The 23871-nt window shown below is 40.0% G+C and overlaps 1 protein-coding gene across 31 annotated transcripts in view; it reads right to left on the bottom strand.

Annotated features, from left to right (window-relative positions):
- The window catches only part of RBFOX1 (RNA binding fox-1 homolog 1), a 2485711-nt gene that overhangs the window by 1225772 nt on the left and 1236068 nt on the right, over positions 1-23871 (bottom strand). For 9 of the 31 annotated variants that reach the window (XM_077985583.1, XM_077985570.1, XM_077985599.1 and 6 more), the window contains exon 1: positions 1450-1608. The exons of 16 other annotated variants lie outside the window; for them this stretch is intronic. In XM_077985583.1, coding sequence (XP_077841709.1) covers positions 1450-1494 — 45 coding nt within the window. In that variant the 5' untranslated portion in view covers positions 1495-1608. Of the gene's footprint in view, positions 1-1093; positions 1251-1449; positions 1609-23871 lie in introns of those variants that run through there. 6 more of the 31 variants (XM_077985606.1, XM_077985589.1, XM_077985610.1 and 3 more) reach the window with 1 other exon arrangement.

Below are 23871 nucleotides of genomic sequence, written 5' to 3'. Positions count from 1 at the left end.
AAAAAAAAAAAATAGGGAACACAGTGGAGAAAGATGTTACAATTTTAAGCCAAACAATTTACTACTCAGGTACCCTAATAAAGAGAGGATTACACAATCATTTTTGCCTGCTTCAGCAATAAACCACATTCATTTCTGTGTGACCAAAATTGAAACCATGTCAACAATGAGTAAATTCTTCTACATGAAGACACTCAGAAAGTGACTCTCTTAGCAAATAATTTCATAACGTTTTACTAAGATGACACTGCCAACAAAACTTTTGGATTCACAATTCCGCTTGGAGCCCTCTTAAGTGGGAAGGTGGAAAATGCGACTCTTTTGTCAAAAGAAATAATAAAACCCCCAATTTCCCCATAATCTGAAAATAAAGGCTAGAGGGATGAGCTGCGCTTGAGAGGCTAGGTGATCCTTGTAGACTGATGTATGTCATATTCGACACTCTGTGTGTATATATATATTCTTTAAATGCATAACAGTTCATTCCATCACTTGAGAAGGTAAAGTACATTTCTCCCGTTTGATCTCAGAGGAAGGCAACTCTTATTCCATGTCATAAAATGGTACAGAGCTTATTTCTCAAGTCGAAGCGTATTCAGTATTGTCAATTTAATCTTTCTTCCATGGGAATCAAGCAGAGAAGAGTACACCAGCGCAACTAGCATGGTGGACATGTTTACAGACACGCAGCGCATATGTTCACACTTGCACACACATGCTCTCTTGCAACGTGAGCACGCCAACTTCGCAAATGCACGACCCATCTGGCCATTCATTTCATAAACCTCTCATTTCCAGAGCCGCGCATCTCTTGCAAAACCATGGCTAGCCTATTGGGACTTTTATATCGGTTCTTAATAAACGCTTATTCATCTCTGGGAATAAAGTTAAACGGAGCCAATGAGCATTGTCAAGGAAGTTGCCCACTAACTTCCAGTGGGTAAAGAAAATCGATGCATCTCCGGGCTCCGCAATCCCTCTAAACGCCCCCTCGCCCTCTCCAAGCGTCCAGACCACCCCCACAACGGGGCGCCCAGGGCGAGCCCTGAGCGCAGCCTCAGAGGTCCCCGGAGCTGGAGCTCGGCTTACATACCGCGTCCCATTCACGCGCTGCAAACGCAGCCTCATCCTTCCATCGCCGGTTTGGGTTTCCCGGATTCCATCCGCGGCCAAGTCCCCTATTCTAATCAGCAGCCCGGGAGGCGCACACGCCGCCACCGTCTCTGCGCTAACGTTGGACAGCGGCTGACGGCTGCTCCTCTGCCACAGGCAGCCAAAAATGTCAATTTGCACACTCCTCCCCCTGTCGCCCGCCCCCGTCCCTCTGCAACCCCCTCCCGCGGAGTCAGTGGGCTTCAGGAAGCCTCTGCAGAAGCTGCCAGGTCTCCCCTCCCTCCCTCTTTCTCTCCCTCCCTGACAGTGTTTTAGAGTCTTCTTCGCTCGCCTTACCTGAAGGGCATCTCCCACGACTGCAATTAGCTGCCAAGATTTCATTGTCGGCTGCAAAGTGCCTCCTGTTTCCTCACCCAGAGAACACAGCACGGGAGAAGTCCGAGGCAACAGCAAACGGCACCCACGTGCTAGCAATGTAAATGACTCCAGTCATCTGTCGTGCGCGCCGCGCGCCTTCGCTCGCCCGGGCTGCCTGGCACGGCCGCCAGCAGGTGCAGAACGCCCCGAGCGCGCGGGCGCGCGAGAGCGAGCAGCCCGTGCAAGGAGGCAATCAACACCCAGGCGCACACAAAGGGAGGTCACCGCGGCGCCCGCGCCCAGGTCCGGCTTCCCCGGCCGGCCTTGGCCTCTGTCCGCTCCAAAATGCTCGCCAATTTAGACGCCCAATGTTTTTGCAAAGTCTTGCAGCTGGGGGAAGGCGGTGGATGCTGGGGCTGCGTGGGTCCCGCCCCCACGGGTCGGAAGCACTTGCAAAGCTGCAAGCTGGCGGCAGTATCTCGCCGCTTGCCCTCTCTCTCTCGCACGTGTCCCTTCCCTTGTTCTTTCAGGCATTAAATATGTACCACATGACAGAATAGGGCACCTTGCACGGTCCCCTGAGTCCGCACTTGACAACCAATTTTAACTCATGAGCAATCAAATGTCTAAAGGCGGATATAAGCACTCCCAATTACTTACGCTACTTCTGCATTATTCAAAATGTCCACGGGACAGTATTTATGACTTCCAATATGCTACTTCACCTACAAACACTAGTAAAAAATCGAAGACCCCAGCACGGCGCTCCCAATCTCGCCTCCCGCCCCCAAACAGCTAGGCTTTCATCCTATTTCATCTCCCAGAAGCAGCTGTACTTTAGGAGTGAAGCTTTAGGATCTCAACTCTTCTTCCACGTTACGTACTAAATGACAATGCGCTGAGGTTTCAGCCTGCTTTTAGGAGGAAAACAACTGTCGTCTCTGTTGAACTTTAGAGATCACCTTTCAAATGTGTTTACCTTGAATAATAATATCATCAAAGTAATTTTCCTGTTATTTTCCCAAGAAGTCCTCATAGATCTATTTCACTTTTTTTTTTCTTGTTGTTGTTAATAGGAATGAGTTACACAGCTTCTAGCTATCGTCAGCTTAAGTGCTGATTTTGGTAGGGACCAAAAAATTGATTGACTGGGGAAATGACTCTTTCGGATGTAGAAAAACTAGTTCATTGTTTTTCCTTTCTCTTCACATTTAGAACTGCAAGCTTCATTAAGATGGCTTTGCTACCTCAAGCACTTATTATTTAAATTGGAAGGATCTAAATGGGGAAGAAAATTTAATATACATATATCCCTCCTATATTTGATCAACAGTGAGTGAAATATTCATTGGCTTCCTGTGTCCTTCTTGGATACTTTATTTGAGTTAAAGCCCTTGTACACAACTGATTAGGATTTTATGCATTGGTAAGCAAATTTTAAAATGCTAATAAATCTTTCAAATATGTTCACATTTGTTACAACTCCATATCCAGAGGCAATATTTCAAGGTTTTTTTGGTTTTTTTTTTTTTTGAACATGCCAATTCCTTATGTAACCATCATCCATCTTTGTCACACTGGGAACAAAACGAGGAGGGATTTTTTTTCTTCTGTGCATTAAGCGTGTTTTTAATATGATATTAGCACAGTGTTTAACTTTCTCCTTGCAGAGTTAAGAAAATTCTATTTGTGTTCTCTCTGCCTGCCTTTCTTAGAGGGTCGGTGGCATTTAAAGGATGCCGAGATAACCATAAGGTAAAACCTTATTTCACAATAATGATGCCATGAAGAATATGCTCTACTGCCTACTATTTTGAAAGTTAACGTCTAATGTTATCTAGTATGATCCCCTGACACATTTTCCAACAGCACCAGGTAAAATGGCAAAAAGGTGTTTCGACTTTCGCTTAACCAGAACCCTGTACAATTACAGAGATTCACAAATATAGAGTAATATTATTATCGCAGCACACACTGGCATCCTCAGTGGAATAATTTGATTCACAAATCAGTTCACAAAAGCAAGGTTATAGGAAGGGACGCGTGGTGCGGGTGGCCGATGGAGAGACAGCAAGCCCTAATTACAACCCCATTGTCCCCGTGTTCTCAGCACATGTGGCCATTTAATCACAGAGTGTGACAACCTTGGCAGATGTTGCCAGACCTGGTTATTGATATAAATTGCTATTCTCATGAACAAGGGGCACAGCAAAGAGTTAAAACCATGTCAGCAGCCACCCAAAGGGACATGAAGGCCCACATTTACAGCTGTAGCTACAAGGCAAGATGATGCAGAGAGAAGGTTGTTTTCTTGCTCCCACCCCATAAGTAAAACAGCAAGGGATGCAACCTCCCAAACCAAGAATGGCAGGAGAGTCTCCCACGGGCACTGTAAACTGATCTTGTCACTCTGGAAGCTGATTTACTAGTACCTATTAAAACGGAAAACGTGCACACCCTATTATCAAACAGTGCTACTTCTAATATCTGTCCTAAAAAACTTGCACAGGGTAAGTTTGTGGATAGGTTTGGGTATAATTGCTATTCCTTGTGATACAGGATGGGGTTGTTGGGGGAGGCAACAGACTAAATACCCATCTAGCATTAAAAATATGGCATATTGTATGATGGAATACTATATAGCAGTGAAAAGAATCAAATAAAGCCACATATGAATACCTCCATCGCCATATAGACATGAATATGTAGGAATAGAAATAAAGATATACACGACAAAGTACAAATATATATACATATATTTCTCAGCAAAAATAAATTGCTGAGATAAAAACACAAGTTTTAAAGGACTTTTACACTTATGACACCATTTCTGAAAGAGAATGCACTAATATAATATTGTAGGTTTTCTGTAGATATATAAATATTTGTGAATGTACGGGGAACAGTCCAAAACAGAAGACAGTCAACTACAGCCCAAGAATCGCACTCAGCCATTCTCTGTTTCTATATAGCCTGCAAGCTAAAAATGGTTTTGATATTTTAAATAGTTTTTAAAAGTCAAAAGAAGAATATATTGTGATGTGTAAAAAATGTAGGAAATCCAAATTTCAGCATCCATGAATGAGGTTTTATTGAAACACAGCTATGCCCATTTGTTTATGGGTTGCTATGACTGCCTTCATCTACAAATGCAGAGTTCAGTGTCTTTGAGATACCAAATGGCCCAGGAAGTCTAAAATGTTTACTATGTGGCCCTTTACATGCATATGACGTATATACATATAACTTGTTTTAAATGAAATGTATATATTATAGTCCATATGTTATATGCATGTACACATGTATCACTTTGTTTAAAAGCATAAAACCAATACATAAGTGTTCTCCTAAAAGAAGAAAAGGAGCTCTCAACCTCATGTAAAAACTAGTCTGCTCCCTCTTTCCCTAGAGATGACACTATTACCAATTTGAGTCCCATTTTTCTAGACCAGTGATTTTTTTTTTTTTTTTTTTTTTTTTTTGAGATAGAGTCTTGCTCTATCGCTCAGCCTAGAGGGCAATGGCACGATCTCAGCTCACTGCAACCTCTGCCTCCTGGGTTTAAGCAGTTGTGCCTCAGCCTCCTGAGTAGCTGAGATCATAGGCGCCTGCCACCACGCCCAACTAATTTTTTGTATTTTTAGTAAAGACGGGGTTTCACCATGTTGGTCAGGCTGGTCTCTAGCTCCTGACCTCAAATGATCCGCCTGCCTCAGCCTCCCAAAGTGCTAGGATTACAGGCATGAGCCACCGCGTCTGTTCTAGACTGGTGATTGGTGAATTCTTTTCTGTAAAAGGCCATAATTCCCACGTGTCCAGGCAAGAAACCAGGTGGGAAGGGACGGGATCACAGGGGCAGTTTCCCCCATGCTGTTATCATGATAGTGGGTGAGTTCTCATGAGATCTGATGGTTTCATGGTTTTCTTTTTTTCTTTCTTCTTCTTTTTTTTTTTTTTTTTGAGACAGAATCTCGTTCTGTCACTCAGGCTGGAGTACAGTGGCAGGATCTCAGCTCACTGCAACCTCCACTTCCCAGGTTCAAGTGATTCTCCTGCCTCAGCCTCCTGAGTAGCTGGGACGACAGATGTGTGTCACCATGCTGGGCTAATTTTTTTTATTTTTAGTAGAGACAGGGTTTTACCATGTTGGCCAGGCTGGCCTTGAACTCCTGACCTCAAGTGATCCTCCTGCCTCAGCTTCCTGAGATCTGATGGCTTTATAAGGCAGTTGCCTGATCTTGCTGGCTTCCTCTCACCTGCCGCCATGTAAGATGTGTCTACTTCCTCTTCTACATTAACTGAAGGTATCCTGAGGCCTCCCCACCCATGCGGAACTGTGAGTCAATTAAACCTCTTTTCTTTATAAACTACCCAGTCTCGGGTATGTCTTTATAGCAGTGTGAGAACAGACTAATACAGTATGAAACTTTTACACACACAGGCATGCCTCATTTTATTGTCTTTCACTTTATTGTGCTTTGCAGAGATATTGCATTTTGTACAAATTGAAGTTTTGTAGTAACTCTGTGCTGAGCAAGTCTATTGGTGACACTTTTTTCAGTAGCATGTGCTTACTTTATGTTTTTGTATCACATTTGGGTAATTCTCCCAGTATATCAAATCTTTTCATTATTACTAAATCTGTTACTGTGATCTGTGACGAGTGATCTTTGATGGTACTATTATAATTGTTTTGGGGTGCCAAAAACTGTTCCCATATAAGATGGCAAACTTAATTGATAAAGACTGTGTGTGTTCTGACTGTTCCACTGACAGGTTGTTCCCCCAGCTCGCTCCTTCTCCTTGGCCTTCCCATTCCTTAAGGTACGACAATCTTGAAATTAGACCAGTGAATAACCCTACAATAGCCTCTAAGTGTTCAGGTGAAAGGAAGAGCCACACACCTCTCACTTTATATCAAAAGCTAGAAATGATTAAGCTTCATGAGGAAGACACTTCTAAAGCTGGGACAGCGCCTGTAATCCCAGCACTTTGGAAGGCTGAGGCAGGTGAATCACAAGGTCAGGAATTTGAGAACAGTCTGGGCAAAATGGTGAAACCCTGTCTGTACTAAAAATACAAAAAAAAAAAAAAATTCAGCTGGGCGTAGTGGCAGGTACCTGTAATCTCAGTTACTTAGGAGGCTGAGGTAGGAGAATCACTTGAACCTGGGAGGCAGAGGTTACAGTAAGCTGAGATCATGCCACTGTACTCCAGCCCAGGTGACAGAGAGAGAGACTCTGTCTCAAAAAAAAAAAAAAAAAAAAAAAAAAAGCTGGGACAGGCTAAAAGCTAGGCCTCCTGCACCAAGTAGCCAAGTTGTGAATGTAATGAAAAACCTATTAAAGGAAAGTAAAAGTGATGCTCCCTTGAACACACTAATAATAGGCAAAACAGCCTTGTTGCTAGTTTGGAGTATTAATGGTTTGGATGGAAGAACAAACCAGCCACAACATTCTCTTAAGCCAAAGCCTAATCCAGATCAAGGCTTTAATTCTCTTAAATTCTACGAAGGCAGACAGATGGGAAAACTGCTAAAAAAAAAAAAAAAAAAAAAAAAAGTGTGAAGCTAGCAGAGGTTGGTTCATGAGGCTGAAGGTAAGGAGCAGTCTCTGTAACATACAGGTGGAAGGTGAAATGGCAAGTGTTGATGGAGAAGCTGCAGCAACTTACCCTGAAAATCTAGCTAAGATCACTGACAAAGATGGCTACACTAAATGACAGATTTTCAGTGTAGACAAAACAGTCTTCTCTTGGAAGAGATGGTATCTATAACTTTCATAGACAGAAAGAAGTCAACACCCGGCTTCAGAGTTTCAAAGGACAAGCTGACGCTCTTGTTAGGGGCTAACACAGCTGGTAACTTTAAATGGAAAGCCAGGTTTACTTACCATTCTGAATCTCCTAGGGTCCTTAAGAATGACTCTAAATCTACTCTGTCTATGCTCTAGAAATGGAACAGGACATCTGTTTAAAGCATGGTTGGCTGAATATGTTAAGCCCACTATTAAGACCTACTATTTAGAAAAAAAGATTCCTTTCAAAATATTACCGCTTCATCGACAACACACTTGGTCACCAGAAAGCTCTCATGGAGAGGGACAAGGACTTAAGTGTTGTGTTCGTGCCTGTTAACACAACATAGGTTCTTGCGGCCAATGGATCAAGGAGTACTTTTGATTTTCCAGTCTTATTATTTAGGAAATATATATCATAAGGTTATAGCTGCCACAAACAGTGATTCTTCTGATGGATCTGGGCAAAGTACACTCAAAACCTTCTACAAAATATTCACTTTTTGAGATGCCATTAAGAACATTCGAGATTCATGGAAGGAGGTCAAAACATCAACATGAACAGGAGTTTGGAAGAAGTTGATTCCATCTCCCAAGAATGCTTTTGAAGGGTTCAAGACTTCAGAGGAGGAAGAACCTGGAGATGTGGAGGAAATAGCAAAAGAACTAGAATTACAAGTGGAGCGTGAAGATGCAACTACATGGCTGCAATCTCATGATAAAACTTTAACAGATGAGGAGTTGCTTCTCATGGATCTGCAGAAAAAGTGGTTCCTCGAGATGGAATCTACACCTAGTAAAGATGCTGTGATCCTTGTTGAAAAGACAACAAAGCATTTAGAATATGACATACACTTAGCCGATTAAGCAGTAGCAAAGTTTGAGAGGATTGACTCCAATTCTGAAAGAAGTTCTACATTAGGTAAAATGCTGTCAAATACCATCAGGTCCGTGTGATAAACGTCACTGTTTCCTCATTTTAAGAGATGGCCACAGTCACCCCAACCTTCAGCAACTACCACATTGATCATCAACACCAAGGCAAGGCCCTCCACCAGCAAAAAGATCAGAACTCATTAAAGGCTCAGATGATTGTTGGCATTTTTATTTTAGTAATAAAGTCTTTTTAAATTAAGGTATGCACATCGTTTTTTAGACACGATGCTACTGCACACTTAATAGATTACAGTACGGTATAAAAGCACAGCTTTTATATGCACTGGGAAACAAAAAATAGTATGACTCCCTTTATTATGATATTTACTGTATTGCGGTGGTTTGTAACTGAACCTACAGTATCTCCAAGGTGTGCCTGTACAGCTCTAGGTCTTGCTTTAAGTGTAAAGGATGTGTATTTATTATTTTTAAAAAGTGAGTGTGTATGTCTCTATGGATACGTGTGGACACACACCCCTGGAAGAAATCATACAAAATGAGTAGTATTTGCTAGTGAGATTATAGGTGCTTATTACATTCTTCTTTGTCATTTCCTGTATTTCTTTATTTTTCAGACAGACGTAAATATAGGAAAAGGGTGGAGCCCCGGGCCATGTGAGTGTCGATGACTGACACTGTACCAACAACATTTTTCTCACCTGGGAACTGCCTGTTCTCTTCAAATGCTGGATGATAAAACCTCCAAAAAGAAAAGCATCGAGGTTTGGTTTATGCCCACCTAACGTTTCTGGAAAACTCCAGCATCTAATTGCTTCTTCATAGGGGGAAAAAAAGACGTTAAGCCTCAATGCACTAAAGATTTTTATAAAAATCAATCTTATCCTTGAAGTAAAATGCGACGTAGATTATCCTTTCTGCTAGAAGTTATGGTAATGACCTACTGAGCTGTGCCTCACAATACAGTAATATTGCTTCTTTACCAGTTTGAAAATATTTTCCTGTAGAAAAGCACAAAGCAAGCTCCATCTAAAAAAATAAAATTACATAGCAACCACATCGAAACTTTGCAGGATTAGAACACTAAGACCTACTGATTTTCTTTGTCCTGACACCTAATAATCCAGTTACATTAAGAAAGGTGAGCTTAATGAAGCATATTGAGATGGGAGAACATACGATTTATAGTGGACTTGTTGTTATATTTCTAAATGAATCCCATTAGCTCTATATTGGTTGCTGGTAAGTGACCACGTTTTCTAATAGACAAATGCATGAATCACCTGGGCATATTTTCAAAGCATTCTCTACAAAATGGTTCACCTTACAAATTTAAACAAAGACCAGGTGAATGACCCTCATTCCTGAAGATTAGAAGACTTCCTTTAAGCAGGAAACAGAATTATTGCAACTGAATATCCATGCCACCTCCTCATAATTTAGCATGCATATATAGCCTCATCTTTGAGATGGCAGGAATCAAGCACACTGCTGACAGGAATATTCTTCTAATAGTATTACAACAAACATGGTTTTCAATGTGTTTTATAATTATAAAGCCTATGAGTGTTTATTGTGGAAAGTTTAGGAAATTTCAGAAAGCACCACAAAAGGTAACATTATTTTATCACCCAAAGAGAGCTCCAAGTACTATTTTCTTGGAAGTCTATCCACTTCAGACATTTTCCATTGCATATATAACTGAAACATTACAAGCACACAATTGGGATGTTACTGTATAAGCTGCCTTCATCTTTTGCACTTTGTAATGTATCATGAATATCATGAACATTTTCTGCTGTAAGGACAAAAAATTTACAAGGTCAGTTTATGTATTCCACGCTAATGATACACAGTTTCTTTTTACTCTGTGTTAAATAACACTGCAATGAACATTCTTGTCCCTCATGTCGTGAGAGTTTCTCTGTACCTTATCTCAGGGTAAATACCTAGAAGTGAAACCGATGAGTCAAAAAAGTGGGCACCATATTTAAGTAGATCGAAGGAACCAGAATCCTAGAAGCTTACATGAATCCATATTCCCAGCAGCAGTATGAAAGGGAACTCATCTCACCATGGGAACAAGTTTTGGCCAACTTCTTTCTCCCCACTTGGGGCACTACACCATCCCATGCTAAATTAGCACAGAACAGCCCAGACAGAGAAAACAAAGGTGGTGATGAGGAGGAGCAATTTAAATCTAAGCTTATTTAACATAAGTGGCTAGTGGCTGCCCATTTTGTCTTAATTGCCTTTTAAACTAAAATCAATGTTAAATTACCTGAACAACAGCTTCTGCACAATTGCAAACTGAAAATTCTTTAAGTGCCTCCTCAAAAGCCTTTGGCTCCCGTTCGGCCGATTGACAGGAAAAGAGTATTTTTCCTCTTCGCTGTGTTATAGCTTTGGACCATGGGATATGATGAAAGGGTCCTGAAAACATATGCCATGTACCCTCTGGGATGAATTACTATTCCTTCACATCAAAATGGGACTAAAGCATTTGAAATAGAATCTGGATAATAAAAATTGGATAACAGTACTATGATGTCCCCATCCTTTTCCCTCCCTTCTTTCCTTCCTTTTTAATTTTCCCTCCCATCAAGGATACACAAATGGACACTGGCCAGACCATGTAGAAAAAGAGAAATCTGACCCACAGTTTGCAGCAACCAGCCCAGGAAACCAGCTTGTTATCTACAGGAAGCCAGCCTGCTATCCACAAGTCACGATTCAAGGAAGTCAGATTACTATCTCTAGTAACTGGTCCAGGAAGCCAAACAAAAATCCACTGGCTCAGAAACAATCAGGACTCCATTCATAACTGTCAGCTTTCCTAATTTTTGTCCCCACCTCCAACTTAGGACCAACCAGAGAAAGCCAAGTATGCACCCTAACCAATCACAAGGAACATCCCTTTCTACTTGGCCCATCTGCAGCTTCCCCACACAAACAGCCTCTCCCTTTCGCCAGGCCATATCTGAAGCTGTTCCTTTATTTTTCTACTATAAAATTTTCCTACTCCTCTGCCTGCCTTTGAGTTTCTGCCAAAACGCAAGTGAGGATGGCTGACTTCTTGCTATAGCAAGCTCTGAATAAATAGCCTCGGTTTATTTTTATTTGGTTGGTCTTTATTTCTGCAATAAAGATCAACCAAATAAAAATAAACAGAAGCTATGGTTTTTGTCAACAGGATAAACAAAACAAGAGCCCTCATGTAGCTTATGTTCTAGTGAGGGAGACAGATAAGAAACAAGAAGATGACAGATTTTTGCAACTGTTGGTTGGGAAATAGCCTTGTGATGAGATAAGGGTGAGTCAATGGAGATAAATACCTTCAATAAGGTGCTGGGGTTGTCAGCATTCATTACTGCACGAATTGACTCCTTTCTTTTGTTTCGTCCAAGGATTAGTTGAGCACTTGCCGTCTGATTTGCACTACAGAACTACAAAAATGAGGCAGACATGTGCCCTGCCAACAAAAAGCCTCAGAGGGTGATCCATGTTCACTAATCACCAAAAAACAAAATAGATAAGTAGGCAGAGCTAGAAAAAAAAGATTCAGGATAAGAGCTGTGAGAGTCAAGAGGCATGAGGGAAATTTTATTTCCATGTGTTGCAGGGCATCCTGGGGTCCCGGGGCAGAAGACTAGGGGTACATAGGGAGAGGTACATAGGCAAACATGGGTGTTTCTGTCTGTTATACCACCGAAGATCTTGTAAAGGTGGAAGAGTTTCGCTTGGAGATATCCCTACATGATCATGCTATCTTCCTTACAACAATTCTCCCTTGAGGGTCCTAAAAAAGAAACTGGGCCGGGCACAGTGGCTTACGTCTATAATCCCAACACTTTGGGAGGTCGCGGTGGGTGGATCAAATAAGGTTGGGCATTTGAGACCAGCCTGGGCAATGTGGTGAAACCCCATCTCTACTAAAAATCCAAAAAAATAGTGGGGCATGGTGGCACATGCCTGTAATCACAACTACTCAGGAGGCTGAGACAGGAGAATTGCTTGAACCGGGAGGGGGAGGTTGCAGTGAGCCGAGATTGTGCCACTGCACTCAAGCCTGGGCAACAAAGTGAGACTCCATTGAAAAAAAAAAAAAAAGAAAGAAGGTGGACAGAGTTTGGAGAATAAGAGAATAAAACGTCATCAGAGAGATGATGACTCGCACTTTCCCCAAATCTGCTCACTCCACAGATGTAAGCAGTATGTCACCTCCCAGAGGAAACAAGAGGATGCAACAAGACTCCCAATAACAACAACTGGATTTGATTTGGACCAAGTGCAGAAAGAGGTCAATATCTCCCATGCTTGGGGGCATCCCTGACTCAGGGTTTACAGGTTGAGAAGGAAGCCGTCTTCTAGGAATGGCTCTAGGGACGTGCAGCCACCATCTCCAACATGTGTACCATAGAGACACCAATCATTTCTCCCTAACACTGCAGGGTTTCTTAGAGAAACTGCTTCTCTCACAGCCCTGCCTTCATCAGTCCCTTGTCCGGGGACCTGGGTCAGACACATGCCCCTACCTGGTCAAATCAGAGTCTCTCCAAGAAATTTGGAATTGAGAAGTGGATGGAACAGTTAAACTCAAGGGCTAGGCTGGGTAGATTTGCTGGTAGAGTCTGATGACTAGTCAGTGAAACAGTATAAAGAGAAGGAATGAGGGGTGATGGGAAAAGAACTCAGGAATAGAGGTGGGGAAACAAGGAGATAAAGAGAAACAAGAGTCTGTTTGGCCCCAGAGCCGGACAGAGACGGGGGAAGTTGTTACCTTGGCTGCTGAAAGCTTTCTTCCTTCATTCTATTTCCCTTCCCTTTCCCTATGTGCTTCTGATGCAAGTCGACTTACTATGAAGTCCTAACCACACTCCACATCCCTGCTAGAATCTCCAGACACAGCTGGGATTGCACAAGACATGGCCAGCCTGCAAAGGAGTCTCCAGATCCCTTTGCCTTGAAGAAAAGCAAAATACCCCAATGCTGAGATGAATAAACCTCTTCCCTGTGGCTCATGGTCTTTCATGAAGCATAGCTGGTGGGCCAGCCTGTCAGAAATACAATCCTAACACTGAGAGCTAACAGAAATACAAATTCTCTGCCACTAGAGGTTTTGTTTCTTTTCTTTTCTTTTCTTTTCCAATTGTAAGCAAAAAGATATCTTCCTACCTGAGAATGTCACAGAAATATAATTGATGGAGTTATTCTTTTAACATTACTTACATGAATGCCCATTGCATTCCAGAACTCTTTTAGGCCTGGAGAATACAAAGCAGAATAAGTCTATTGGAGAAGGAAAATAACAAACAAGTACTGTAACAGAAACTAGTGGTAAAATTGTTGTACTAGGTGACAGAACAGAATAAATTGTGCTAAGCTTCTACTTGGTAGAGGATGCCTCTTGTTCTAACTAAAGGCAATGGGCATCTTTCAGAAAATTCAAAAGGTGATGATGCTTGAGTTGGATTTTAAAGGATGCATAGAAGTTTGTTCAATAGTCAGGGGAGAAAGGCATTCAAACCAGAGGAAACAGCTTATGCAAGGGTGCAGAGGTGTGACTGGGCGAGCTGATGGAGAGGGTTGATGTCTAAAGACCAGGCAGGGAAAGGGGGCACAGGTAAGATGATACAGGGGCCCCCGTGTCATGCCAAGAAATTTAGATTTAATTCCTCTATGAGAAAATGGAAGAGTCAGTGCTAGGAAGGCTACCCTGGTATGTGCAGAAAGGAGCACTGGAAGCAGGAAGAGCTACTGGAAGATTATTTTATTGTATCTTAGCCTAAAAGATGATGAGGGTTTGCACAAAGACACAGCAGTAAGGATATAATGGAAAAGAGGATTTGATAACCATTTGATAAATAGAATTGACAAGACTCACTGAAAGAAAGACTAGAAGATATCTATAAGTGAGGATGTTAAACAAAATAAAAACAAGGGTAAAAGAAGCCAAAAAGTCAAGGCCAACTCCTACATCACTGTTACAAGTTATTGACTAAATGGTGGCATAGATGACCAGGTTCAGGGGCATCAGATAAAAAAGAGGCTCGTTTTTACCGCATCAAGTTGGGTAGGGGCTATGGAAGCTCCAGAAAGAGTTATGTAAGGGGCAACTGGATAGATAGGTGTTGTACTTGGAGGAGAGGCTAAAGGCCAACTGGAATTCATGCACATAGAGAGCTGAAGGTGATCTTGGAAGAATAGAAAGACTGATATATTTGCACTATTCATGTCCAAACCAACATAATAGAATGCAGTTGCTAATCAACTCTTAAAACTCATTTGAATAAAGGCACTGATGATAAAACTGTGCCATCTCTAAGCTTTCACATATCAATATAGTCACACGTTTAATATCCATGACTAGTTTACACCTAGTAAAATGAATTGAGATGGTCCAATTCCAGCAATAACAAACTATTACTGTAAATGCCTGGATCAAATGTTACTTGTTAAACATACTCACCTTCCACCTATCCAGACAAGACATAAAGGGACATGTTCTCTAAAACAAACAGCCAGCCCTATGTGGATGCAGGAATTTCAACTAGAGGCAGTAGCTAAATCGGGTTTCTATACACTCTATTTTAAATGAAGGAGGATACAATGGCAAAGCATTCTCATTAAATAAATGTCTGTCAGGCACGAAGTAGATACTTAATGAGTGTTTGATAACTATGAATCAAGTTTGAGTAGGACACTGGGTTACTTTGTTGTCCAGAATGCGAGTTCAGTTAACATCATAAACCCTTTATCACCAGTAAGATGGTAGTTCTTTACCTGCTAACAGATTGGTCTCCATGAAATACAATATAGGATTGTAAGGTTCAAATCTACCATCCTATCTGTCTTGAAGAGAACTGTAGGATTCCTAACTCCCACTTAGTGAGCCCGTGAGATAAGATGGTACTCTGGGATACAGAGATGCTTAAATATTCCTTTTTCAGGAAGCTCAAAGTTCCGATTCTGAGAATCACTTCTTAATCTTACTCAACTTATATGCATTCAACTAAAACATGAGGAGGTAAGAAAACAGGAGGAGGGAAAAATGTGAATGTTGCCAGTGATTCCACCGGCTATCGAAGCAGTGAACGAGCCTGACACGGGAGATGTGAACGTGCATTTCCTCTAGGGTTCTGAGACACCTCTGAGCATTTGCATCTCATCTCACCCAGTGTTTGTCTTGTTTTTAAAGCTACTTCTTTTTCACATAGTGCACATGGCCCTTAAAATCAGGCCAACTCCTCATCTGGTGCTCAACCAAAGAAGGAAATCCAGCTCAGACCTGAAGAAAACTTGCCTATATGGGTCTCTTAAAGAAATGATATGTCAGGCTTCAACTGGAGACATTCCAAAGGGATTGTCAGTAGGATCATTTGAATCCCACACCTTGGTTGTAACTCGAGAACATCACTGGCTTGTGAGAGGCAACGATTTCAGTACTCTTATTAGGATTGGCGGCATTACATTATTTTCCCTCTACTTCTCTATGTTTTACTCTTGCACTTTCTTTTTTCTTGACTCTATTTTCTTTTCTACCAGGATCTCTTCAATATTCTTTTGACAGAACTCTATTGGTTCAGGTTGTAATGCAGCATCATATACTCTCTGTCTGAAGTTCTTGTTGCTTGTGTACTAAGAAAAGACCTTCCCAGGGGTCAAAGAAAAAAAATGCCTTGACCACTTCCAATGCCTGGGGTTTCTGGTTCCTAAGAAAAGGTAGGGAAACAATACACAATGGGCCCAATCTGAGAGTGGAGAGTGGAAGGAGGGAGAGGATCAGGAAAAATAACTGGTGGGTAGGTACTAGGCTTAATACCTGGGTGACAAAATAATCTGTAGAATGAACCAAGTTTACCTGTGTAACAAACCTGCATATGTACCCCTGAACTTAAAATAAAAGATTAAAAAATAATAATAAAATAAAATTAGAAATAAAAAAGGTAGGGAGAAGTAGAAAAGAGGACTGAGCAAGAGAAGCAAAAATCAGGACACATTTAAAAATCTAGGCTCAACATTTCAATGTTTTAATGCATACACAAGTAAAATGGTTTTATTTGTTTTTGCAAAGGCAAAAAAAAAAAAAAGTCATTTAAGAGCTACTTAACAGATGAGAATTTTTGTGGCAGAATAATTTCCCTTTAGAATTTTGAATAAAACAGAAGGTGCTATACCAATTTCAGTTTGAGTGACAATGATGTGTCACTCATAATCTCTAGACTTAATTCTGTTTGAAATGTCCCACCACAGATGGCAACGTCCTAAGCTATAATTGTGTTCTTTACAACATCGTTTTGGGGCTTGTAAAAGATATTAATTTGGGCCTGACAGGCAGTATGGCCCAGCAGTGGGGCACAAGCTTAAAGTTCTGTGATGAATGTAGCCTTGCCATTCTGCCAACATATATGGGTAACCTGCTATAAGCCTTTATTTGGTGAAAAAGTCAAAAACGTAAACTGTGAGCCCTTCATAACAAAGAGACACAGGCCAAATACCTCTCCAATGTTCCTAACCATTCCTCCTCCTGCCATTATATTGGAGGTGTTAGAATTGTATCCCACACTGCGCAGTAAAGGGCTGACTGCAAGAAAGTATTTCTGTGCAGAGGAAAATCACCATCCCCACTCCATCCTCCCCCAAACCCTCCATCTCCCAAGCCTGGATACATAGACTCTCTCTCTTTGGTAATTCCTTTCTCTTAACTCTCAAAGAGGCTCTGGCACTAAGATGACCATTAGAAACATTAAAAAGAAAGCAGATTCTGGGATTTTCCCATTAACCCTGTATTGACCATATTCTACAGTATCAACAAAGGGATGTAGATAGCATTATCAAACCCAGCACCTCTACATAATAATATTACAAAAATGGAAACCACTTTTGAGTAGTATTATAATTTACTGCTTTGCAAAATTTGCCACTTAAGTACCGCTAGCTAATGGCAGATGAGGTCTAATCCTTACCTTTAGAGGCTCTAGAGCCATAGATGGAGGAGTCCAATGGCATGTCACACAGGATGATTGAAGTCTCAGGCTTTCTCTTAAAAATTGCATGTACACTTGCTGCCTATTTCCTGTATATTTGTTTCCTTTTCATAGGAAGCAACACTTTTCCCCCAAAAGCTTTGAGCGAAATTAATGTTCTACAAAAGCAGCTCTATTTATTCTACAGCTAAGAACTCGTGTCTCAGCATAGTATACTTCTACGGGATATAAATACGGCACTTTGGAAAACCCAGCTACTAGAAAGTCACCTTGCCTGGACATAAACATACGTCATCTTACTTAACAGTAACATAAATAATTGTGAAAATAACAATACTATAAAAATAATCACTATTTTAATGTAAACTAAGTTCTGGTGTTGTTGCAACACTGTACGTATATTAACCCACATAATACATATTAATTGAATTCAACTGTATTAAATATGGATTAAGTAAACTTTATTATATTACATTAACTATAATTAATATATTAAGAAAACATTATTATATTACATTAACTGCAATTAATATATTAAGTAAACTTTATTATATTACATTAACTGTAATTAATATATTAAGCAAACTTTACTATATTACATTAAATGTAGTTAGGATATTAAATAAAATCCCATTATGTTACATTACATGTAATTAATATATTAAATAAACTTTATTATATTTCATTAAATGTAATTAATTTATTATATTTCATTAAGTGTAATTAATACAAATTATTAAATTATAGAAAGGATTAAATCTGCTGCATTTAGTTATATTAAGATTGACATAGAGAGAGAACACTTATTCCTACATAAGGAATCTTTGGATTTCTGCACCTCTCTGCCTAGAAATCAATGAGAGGATTTTACTTTTTTCTTCACTTCTTCTATAGTTGTACTGCCAGATTCTGAGTAATGTCCACATTGAACAACATGCTATTATTCTAAGACAGCCTTGCCTAGTTCAAAATACCTTAGAAACATGATTGAAAGGATGAAAAGGGGCCTGGAGACTCTTTGGGTGCATGTCACATACATTCTTTATCCCTCTGTTTGCCATCCCTGTGATATTCCGCCTGTAGAATTGTCAGAAGGACAGAGGAGAGAAAGTGTGTTCAATGGTCTTAAGCCCAGCAAGCATCAGCTTGAATTCATACATATCTAAGGTTGAATTCTGGCTCTGGAAAGTTTCAAGAAATGTGGCAAGCTTTTTAAATCTTCCTGAACATCTGCTTCCTCACCTGTAAAATGGGTTTAATAGCAACTACTTCAGGTGGTGGCTGAGAGGATTCTAAAACTAAATAACATATGGGAAAGTACCTAGCACTATAACCGGAATATAGTAAGCATTTAACAATATTTGAAAAACAAACCAATGATGTTAAGATGTACTCAAGAATATTATAACCATGGGTGATTTCAATTTTTTTTAAATCCTTAATCCTTTTTTTTTTTTTTTCTTGAGACAGAGTCTTACTCTGTCGCCCAGGCGCAGCCTCGGCTCACTTGCAACCTCCACCCCCTAGGTTCAAGTGATTCTCCTCCCTCCGCCTCCCAAGTAGCTGGGATTACAGGTGCCCGCCACCATGCCCGGCTAATTTTCATATTTTTAGTAGAGATGGGGTTTCACCATGTTGACCAGGCTGGTCTCAAACTCCTGACCTCAACTGATCCACCCACCTCGGCCTCCCAATGTGTTAGGATTACAGGCGTGAGCCACCACACCCAGTCTTTTATTTATTTATTTATTTTTTATTTTTTTTCTTAAGATGGAGTCTTGCTTTGTTGCCCAGGCTGGAGTGCAGTGGTGCAATCTCAGCTCACTGCAAGCTCCACCTCCCGGGTTCACGCGATTCTCCTGCTTCAGCCTCCCAGGTAGCTGGGACTACAGACACCCGCCACCATGCCTGGCTAATTTTTTGTATTTTTAGTAGAGATGGCGTTTCACCGTGTTAGCCAGGATGGTCTCGATCTTCTGACCTCGTGATCCGCCCGCCTCGGCCTCCCAAAGTGCTTGGATTACAGGCATGAGCCACAGCGCCCAGCCCCAGTTTTTCTTTTTGGTTAAGCTAAGGATTAGCTTAAAAGTTTAAAGAACACACACACACACACACACACACACACACCCAAAAATGTATATAGTTTCCAAGTTTTTCATTGATGTAACAGTGTCTTAAACTGTAGCCTAAATTAAGAGTCAGAAAATATTTCTTTCGTCCTGCAAAGGGCCGTATAGTAAATATTTTACACCACATGATCTCTGTTGCAACTCCTCAATTCTTCCCTTTTAGCACAAAAATGACCACAGGCAATACAGAAACAAATATACACGGCCATGTTCCAACAGCGCTTAATTTAAGGACATAAATACACCCACACACACATAGACACACACACACACCCCCCTATACATCTATAACTGAGAAGACTCTGGTCTGAATGTACATTAAAAGTGCAGGTAAACTTACCACCATTTTACTTCTTACGTAGATTTTAGAAATTGGGATGTAGGAACCCACGAGCTGAGTCTAACTGCTGAACTCAGACAGAAGGTGACAGACATTAACATGCAAGATAACCAGTAAAGGGTGGTATCAAATCTGCTATTTTCTTGACTCTTACAGGTTTACCTACACTGTCAAAACAAAGAAGAGTGTCTTTATGTATTCTTCTTTACAAAGCTACAGGGAGACTGTCCTTCTTCTCCCTATGAAATAAAATAACTAACAACAATAACAACGACAAAACCTCACTCCACCACTTTCTTTTTCCAAATAACCTACTCTGCCTCACTCTGCGAATCTATATAGTCTTAGACAACCACTTTGCATGGGTAAACACCTGATCTTACAAAAACAAGAAGACGGAGATTAATAATAATAATTAGCAGTTCCGTAAGAACAATGTTTACACATTTGTGTCCAGGGCTTTTGGGCTTATCTGTACTGTATTGACACTTCATGATAATCAGGCTAGATATGAGAAACTGTGTTTATTATGACCATGTTACAAAAGAAGACATGGACTCACCGGAGCTAGTAAGTGATTTGCCTGAGGGCAACAGAGCTAATAAATGATAGCTCCAGAATAGACCCCGGCATCGCTGTGCTGGAGGCTATGTTCTCCTACTGCCGTATAGTACTACCTGTTTTTAACGTACTGCTATCAGTTAACTTGGCTTAAACATCGCAGGAAGGAGAAAAGGTGACATATATTCAGCCAAGTGATTAATGCTGTAGCTCAGTAATTAAATGTTTTGCATATGATCCGTAATCCATATGGAAGGTGTAATCAAAGCACAAGAGAGGTGACCTGACCACTCTAGGGTGAATCATGGCGAAGAATAACTATAGCAGCGATGTTAGGGCTAAATCTTCATTAAGTAGCTGTTTTCTTTACATTTAAACAATGGTATTAATTTAAAATGTATAATTGTCCTTACTTCAAATGTCAGGCAAGTGCATAACTAGACAGCAATTTTACAATCAGTCACTACTCGTATGCATTAGAGCAGGGTATGACTTTGTTATTATAAACAACGCCACATAGAAGACTTTCACAGACATACCTTTCTGCATTGGCGTAGCTATTTTCAAACCAACTGAAAATATTTTCGCTATGGAGTTAATTCATTAAAAAAGCATTGCTCGTAAAAGCTGTATATCTTTTCATAAAAACAGCTCTTCAAAGATTATTCCAGTTTGCACTCCAACCATTAATATATGAGAGGTTTTTTTTTACCCACAGTGGTACCAAAATGGCTATTAACAACTTGTTAATCTTAGCCAATTCAAGTTGTAAAGATAGTATCTCATTGTTATCTTAATTTGTTTTTCTCTGGATACCAACATTTAGATGCAGGAATTAAATCTGGCCCACATTTCGATGAAAGAGTTGCCTTCATCCCAATGGGATAAAATTTTCGGAACATGAAAATTTGATTCACATTAATCAGGAACAGTGAAATTCACTAGTTTTAGCCTCCCAAAGGGTCGGCCCCTCTTTCTGGTAACAGCATTTGATTTTTTCTTAGGGGCTTTCCTTCTCTCTGGGAGGATAAGCCATCAAGCTGGGTGGTTCCTGCAGGATTAATTCCACCTCCTAGGTCATGGAGGGTGTGAGAGCTAGTCTAGCCAATGAGGAACTCACCTCCTTCTAACAGTGGGGATTGTTCAGTGATGGGCACGTGATTCAGTGTTTTTTGCTGGTGCTGTTCAGGGAATAAGATGAAACTTGGGGCAGTTAGTGAGCATCTTTCTACTTCATAATGGTGGAGCCAAGCTAAACATGGCAGTAAGAGAGCCAATGACATGGTGAACGAGACCGAGTGCCCAGGACATTGGTTGAGCTTCTGAATCCAGTAAGCTTAGAGCAACCCCTGGTCTTCCTTTCTGAAAGTCAATACTCTTCCTTTTTGCTTGCATCACCTTGGGTCGGATTTCTGCCACTTACACTCCTCCCCCATCCCCCACCAAATCTAACTAGTTTATCAGTTCGAAAAGCTTCTGACCCCAAATATTACCTGCCCAACGTTTAAAGTAAAGAATTCTTATCATTACTATGTCCTCTCATAGCATCCTGCCAAGACTAAAGTATATTAGTAAGCAAAACTCTTTAATACACAACAGTAAATAAATGATAAATACATACATAATAAATAGTTTATTATTTACAACAGTAAATAAATAGTTTATTATGACCCGAGTTAATAAAGAGTTCAGAAATTGTGATGTGTGTGAGTACTTGCACACATATGAGTTAACAGAAAGAGTGGAATATGGAATTAATGTTGTCATTAGGTCATCTGACTACCCTTTACAAGAAAAATAATGCACATTAGATTTCATACTTCATGTTGCAAAACTTAATTCCAGGTAAATTTAAACACCTAAAGATAAAGCATAGAACTATAAAGTATTATAAGAGGCTGTTTTTATAAAAGTTGAAGAGGGGAAGGATAGCTCCTTAAGGTATTAATAAAAGTGATCACAAAGCACTTTTAAGTGGAATAGGATCTTGTAGATAAATTCAAAAGGTTAAATAATAGCATGCATTTATAACAAGTTTAACAAGCTAAGGTGAACAGCTTTAAGATACAAAGAATTTCTAGATTAATAAGAAAAAAACTAATTGAAAATTAACAAATATTGTACATAAATAATTCATATAAGAGGAAAGATTTTGTGTATAATTAGTAGTCAAGAACATGAAAATTAAAACAACAATGTGCCATGTGTATACTCAATACTTTTTAACAGATTGCTAACATCCAATGTTGTTCAGGTAGTTTATAGTGTTGGGAAGACTTCAAATCTCTCCAATTTTGTGTGTGTGGAGGGGTGAGGGGTAAAAACACGGTAATATTTGTTAAAATTAAAAAATTGGTGAGCTTTTACTAATTACTTCATTTCAGAGAATTTTAGCCAACAGAAAGAGAAAGTACCAAAATGAAGGAAATACATACCAAATGTTTCTTATAGCAATGCTTATTTTAGTAGAAGGAAAAAAAAAATAAACAAATCCAACAAAGAATTAATCCAAAGAACATCAGTGGAAAGATGGCTGAACAAATAGTGATGCATCCATACTATGGAATACTATGCAGCTATATAAAAGGAGTAGGTACATTTTTAATAATTGGCACATGTGGATAATAACCATGCCATGTGAAAAAGGCAAGTTACTGAATAAAAGGTAGAGGATGAGCCCACCCTTTAAAAAGCATAAGCATGCACATGGATAACTGTATCAGCAAAGGGGACAATACAGAAGAGCATGCACCAGGCTGTCCGTGGAAATTCTGCCCCTCCCAGAGTGAGACTGGAGGACTGGGAAGGTAGATGAGGAGGAAGCCACATATTAACTCTAAAGAGTTCTGTGTTGGGTTAATGGTTCCAAAACCACATATTACTTGCTTTTCTTTCAAATGACTAATATAAGGATTTTATAAAGGACGAAATTGTCTCTGGAACTGTCCATTAAAAATGTAGTTAAAAAGGAAAAAGAAGGGAATGGTAATCATGACCCTTTTTCTTAATTTTTGTTTGCTCTTTGCTTCCAGAAAGATGCATGGTGTGAAACACTCAACATACAAGTCCCTTGCATTAATCCAGTCAAAGCTTGCCCCACCAAAAGCTAATACAGGCTGTTTAACAAAGCATAATTAAATGTACTGAACAACTAAAATATCCATATAATTACCACAAAGCTGATATAATTGCATACATCCTTTTATTGAATGATATTAGTGTCCCTACGTAAGCACAAAGATAGCTTAAACAGAACAGCCCTCCATTCTCTTCATTCACCTAAAATTATCCCATTAATCTGCAGATTGCCACTGAGAAAAAAAATAATCTTCCATTAAAGATTTCTGTCAGAACAAAATCATGTTATCCCTATGGGGAGACATAAGCCATTCTTACTTTGAACAAAAAAGACAAAGTTAAAATTCCAAATCACAATAAAACATTTCTGTTTTATCCAGCCATGCGGGTGTTATGGTTGGATTAGTTGATAAGACATTGTTTAATCTGAAGAAATAAAAAAAAATTAGAATTAGCCTGAAAGATCATGGATGGGAATATAGTTAAATAAATTGCATACACCTCAGTCATGGGCTGATAGTATCCCTCAAAATTCATATGTCGAAGTCTTAACCCCTCAAACTTCAGAATGTGCCCTTATTTGGAGATAAGGTCTTTAATGAGTTAATTAAGTTAAA

This window comes from Macaca mulatta, chromosome 20 (assembly GCF_049350105.2).
Source record: "Macaca mulatta isolate MMU2019108-1 chromosome 20, T2T-MMU8v2.0, whole genome shotgun sequence".
NCBI lineage: Eukaryota > Metazoa > Chordata > Mammalia > Primates > Cercopithecidae > Macaca > Macaca mulatta.
Note: the sequence above shows the minus strand (reverse complement) of the source record. Positions and strands in the feature narration are given on the sequence as shown.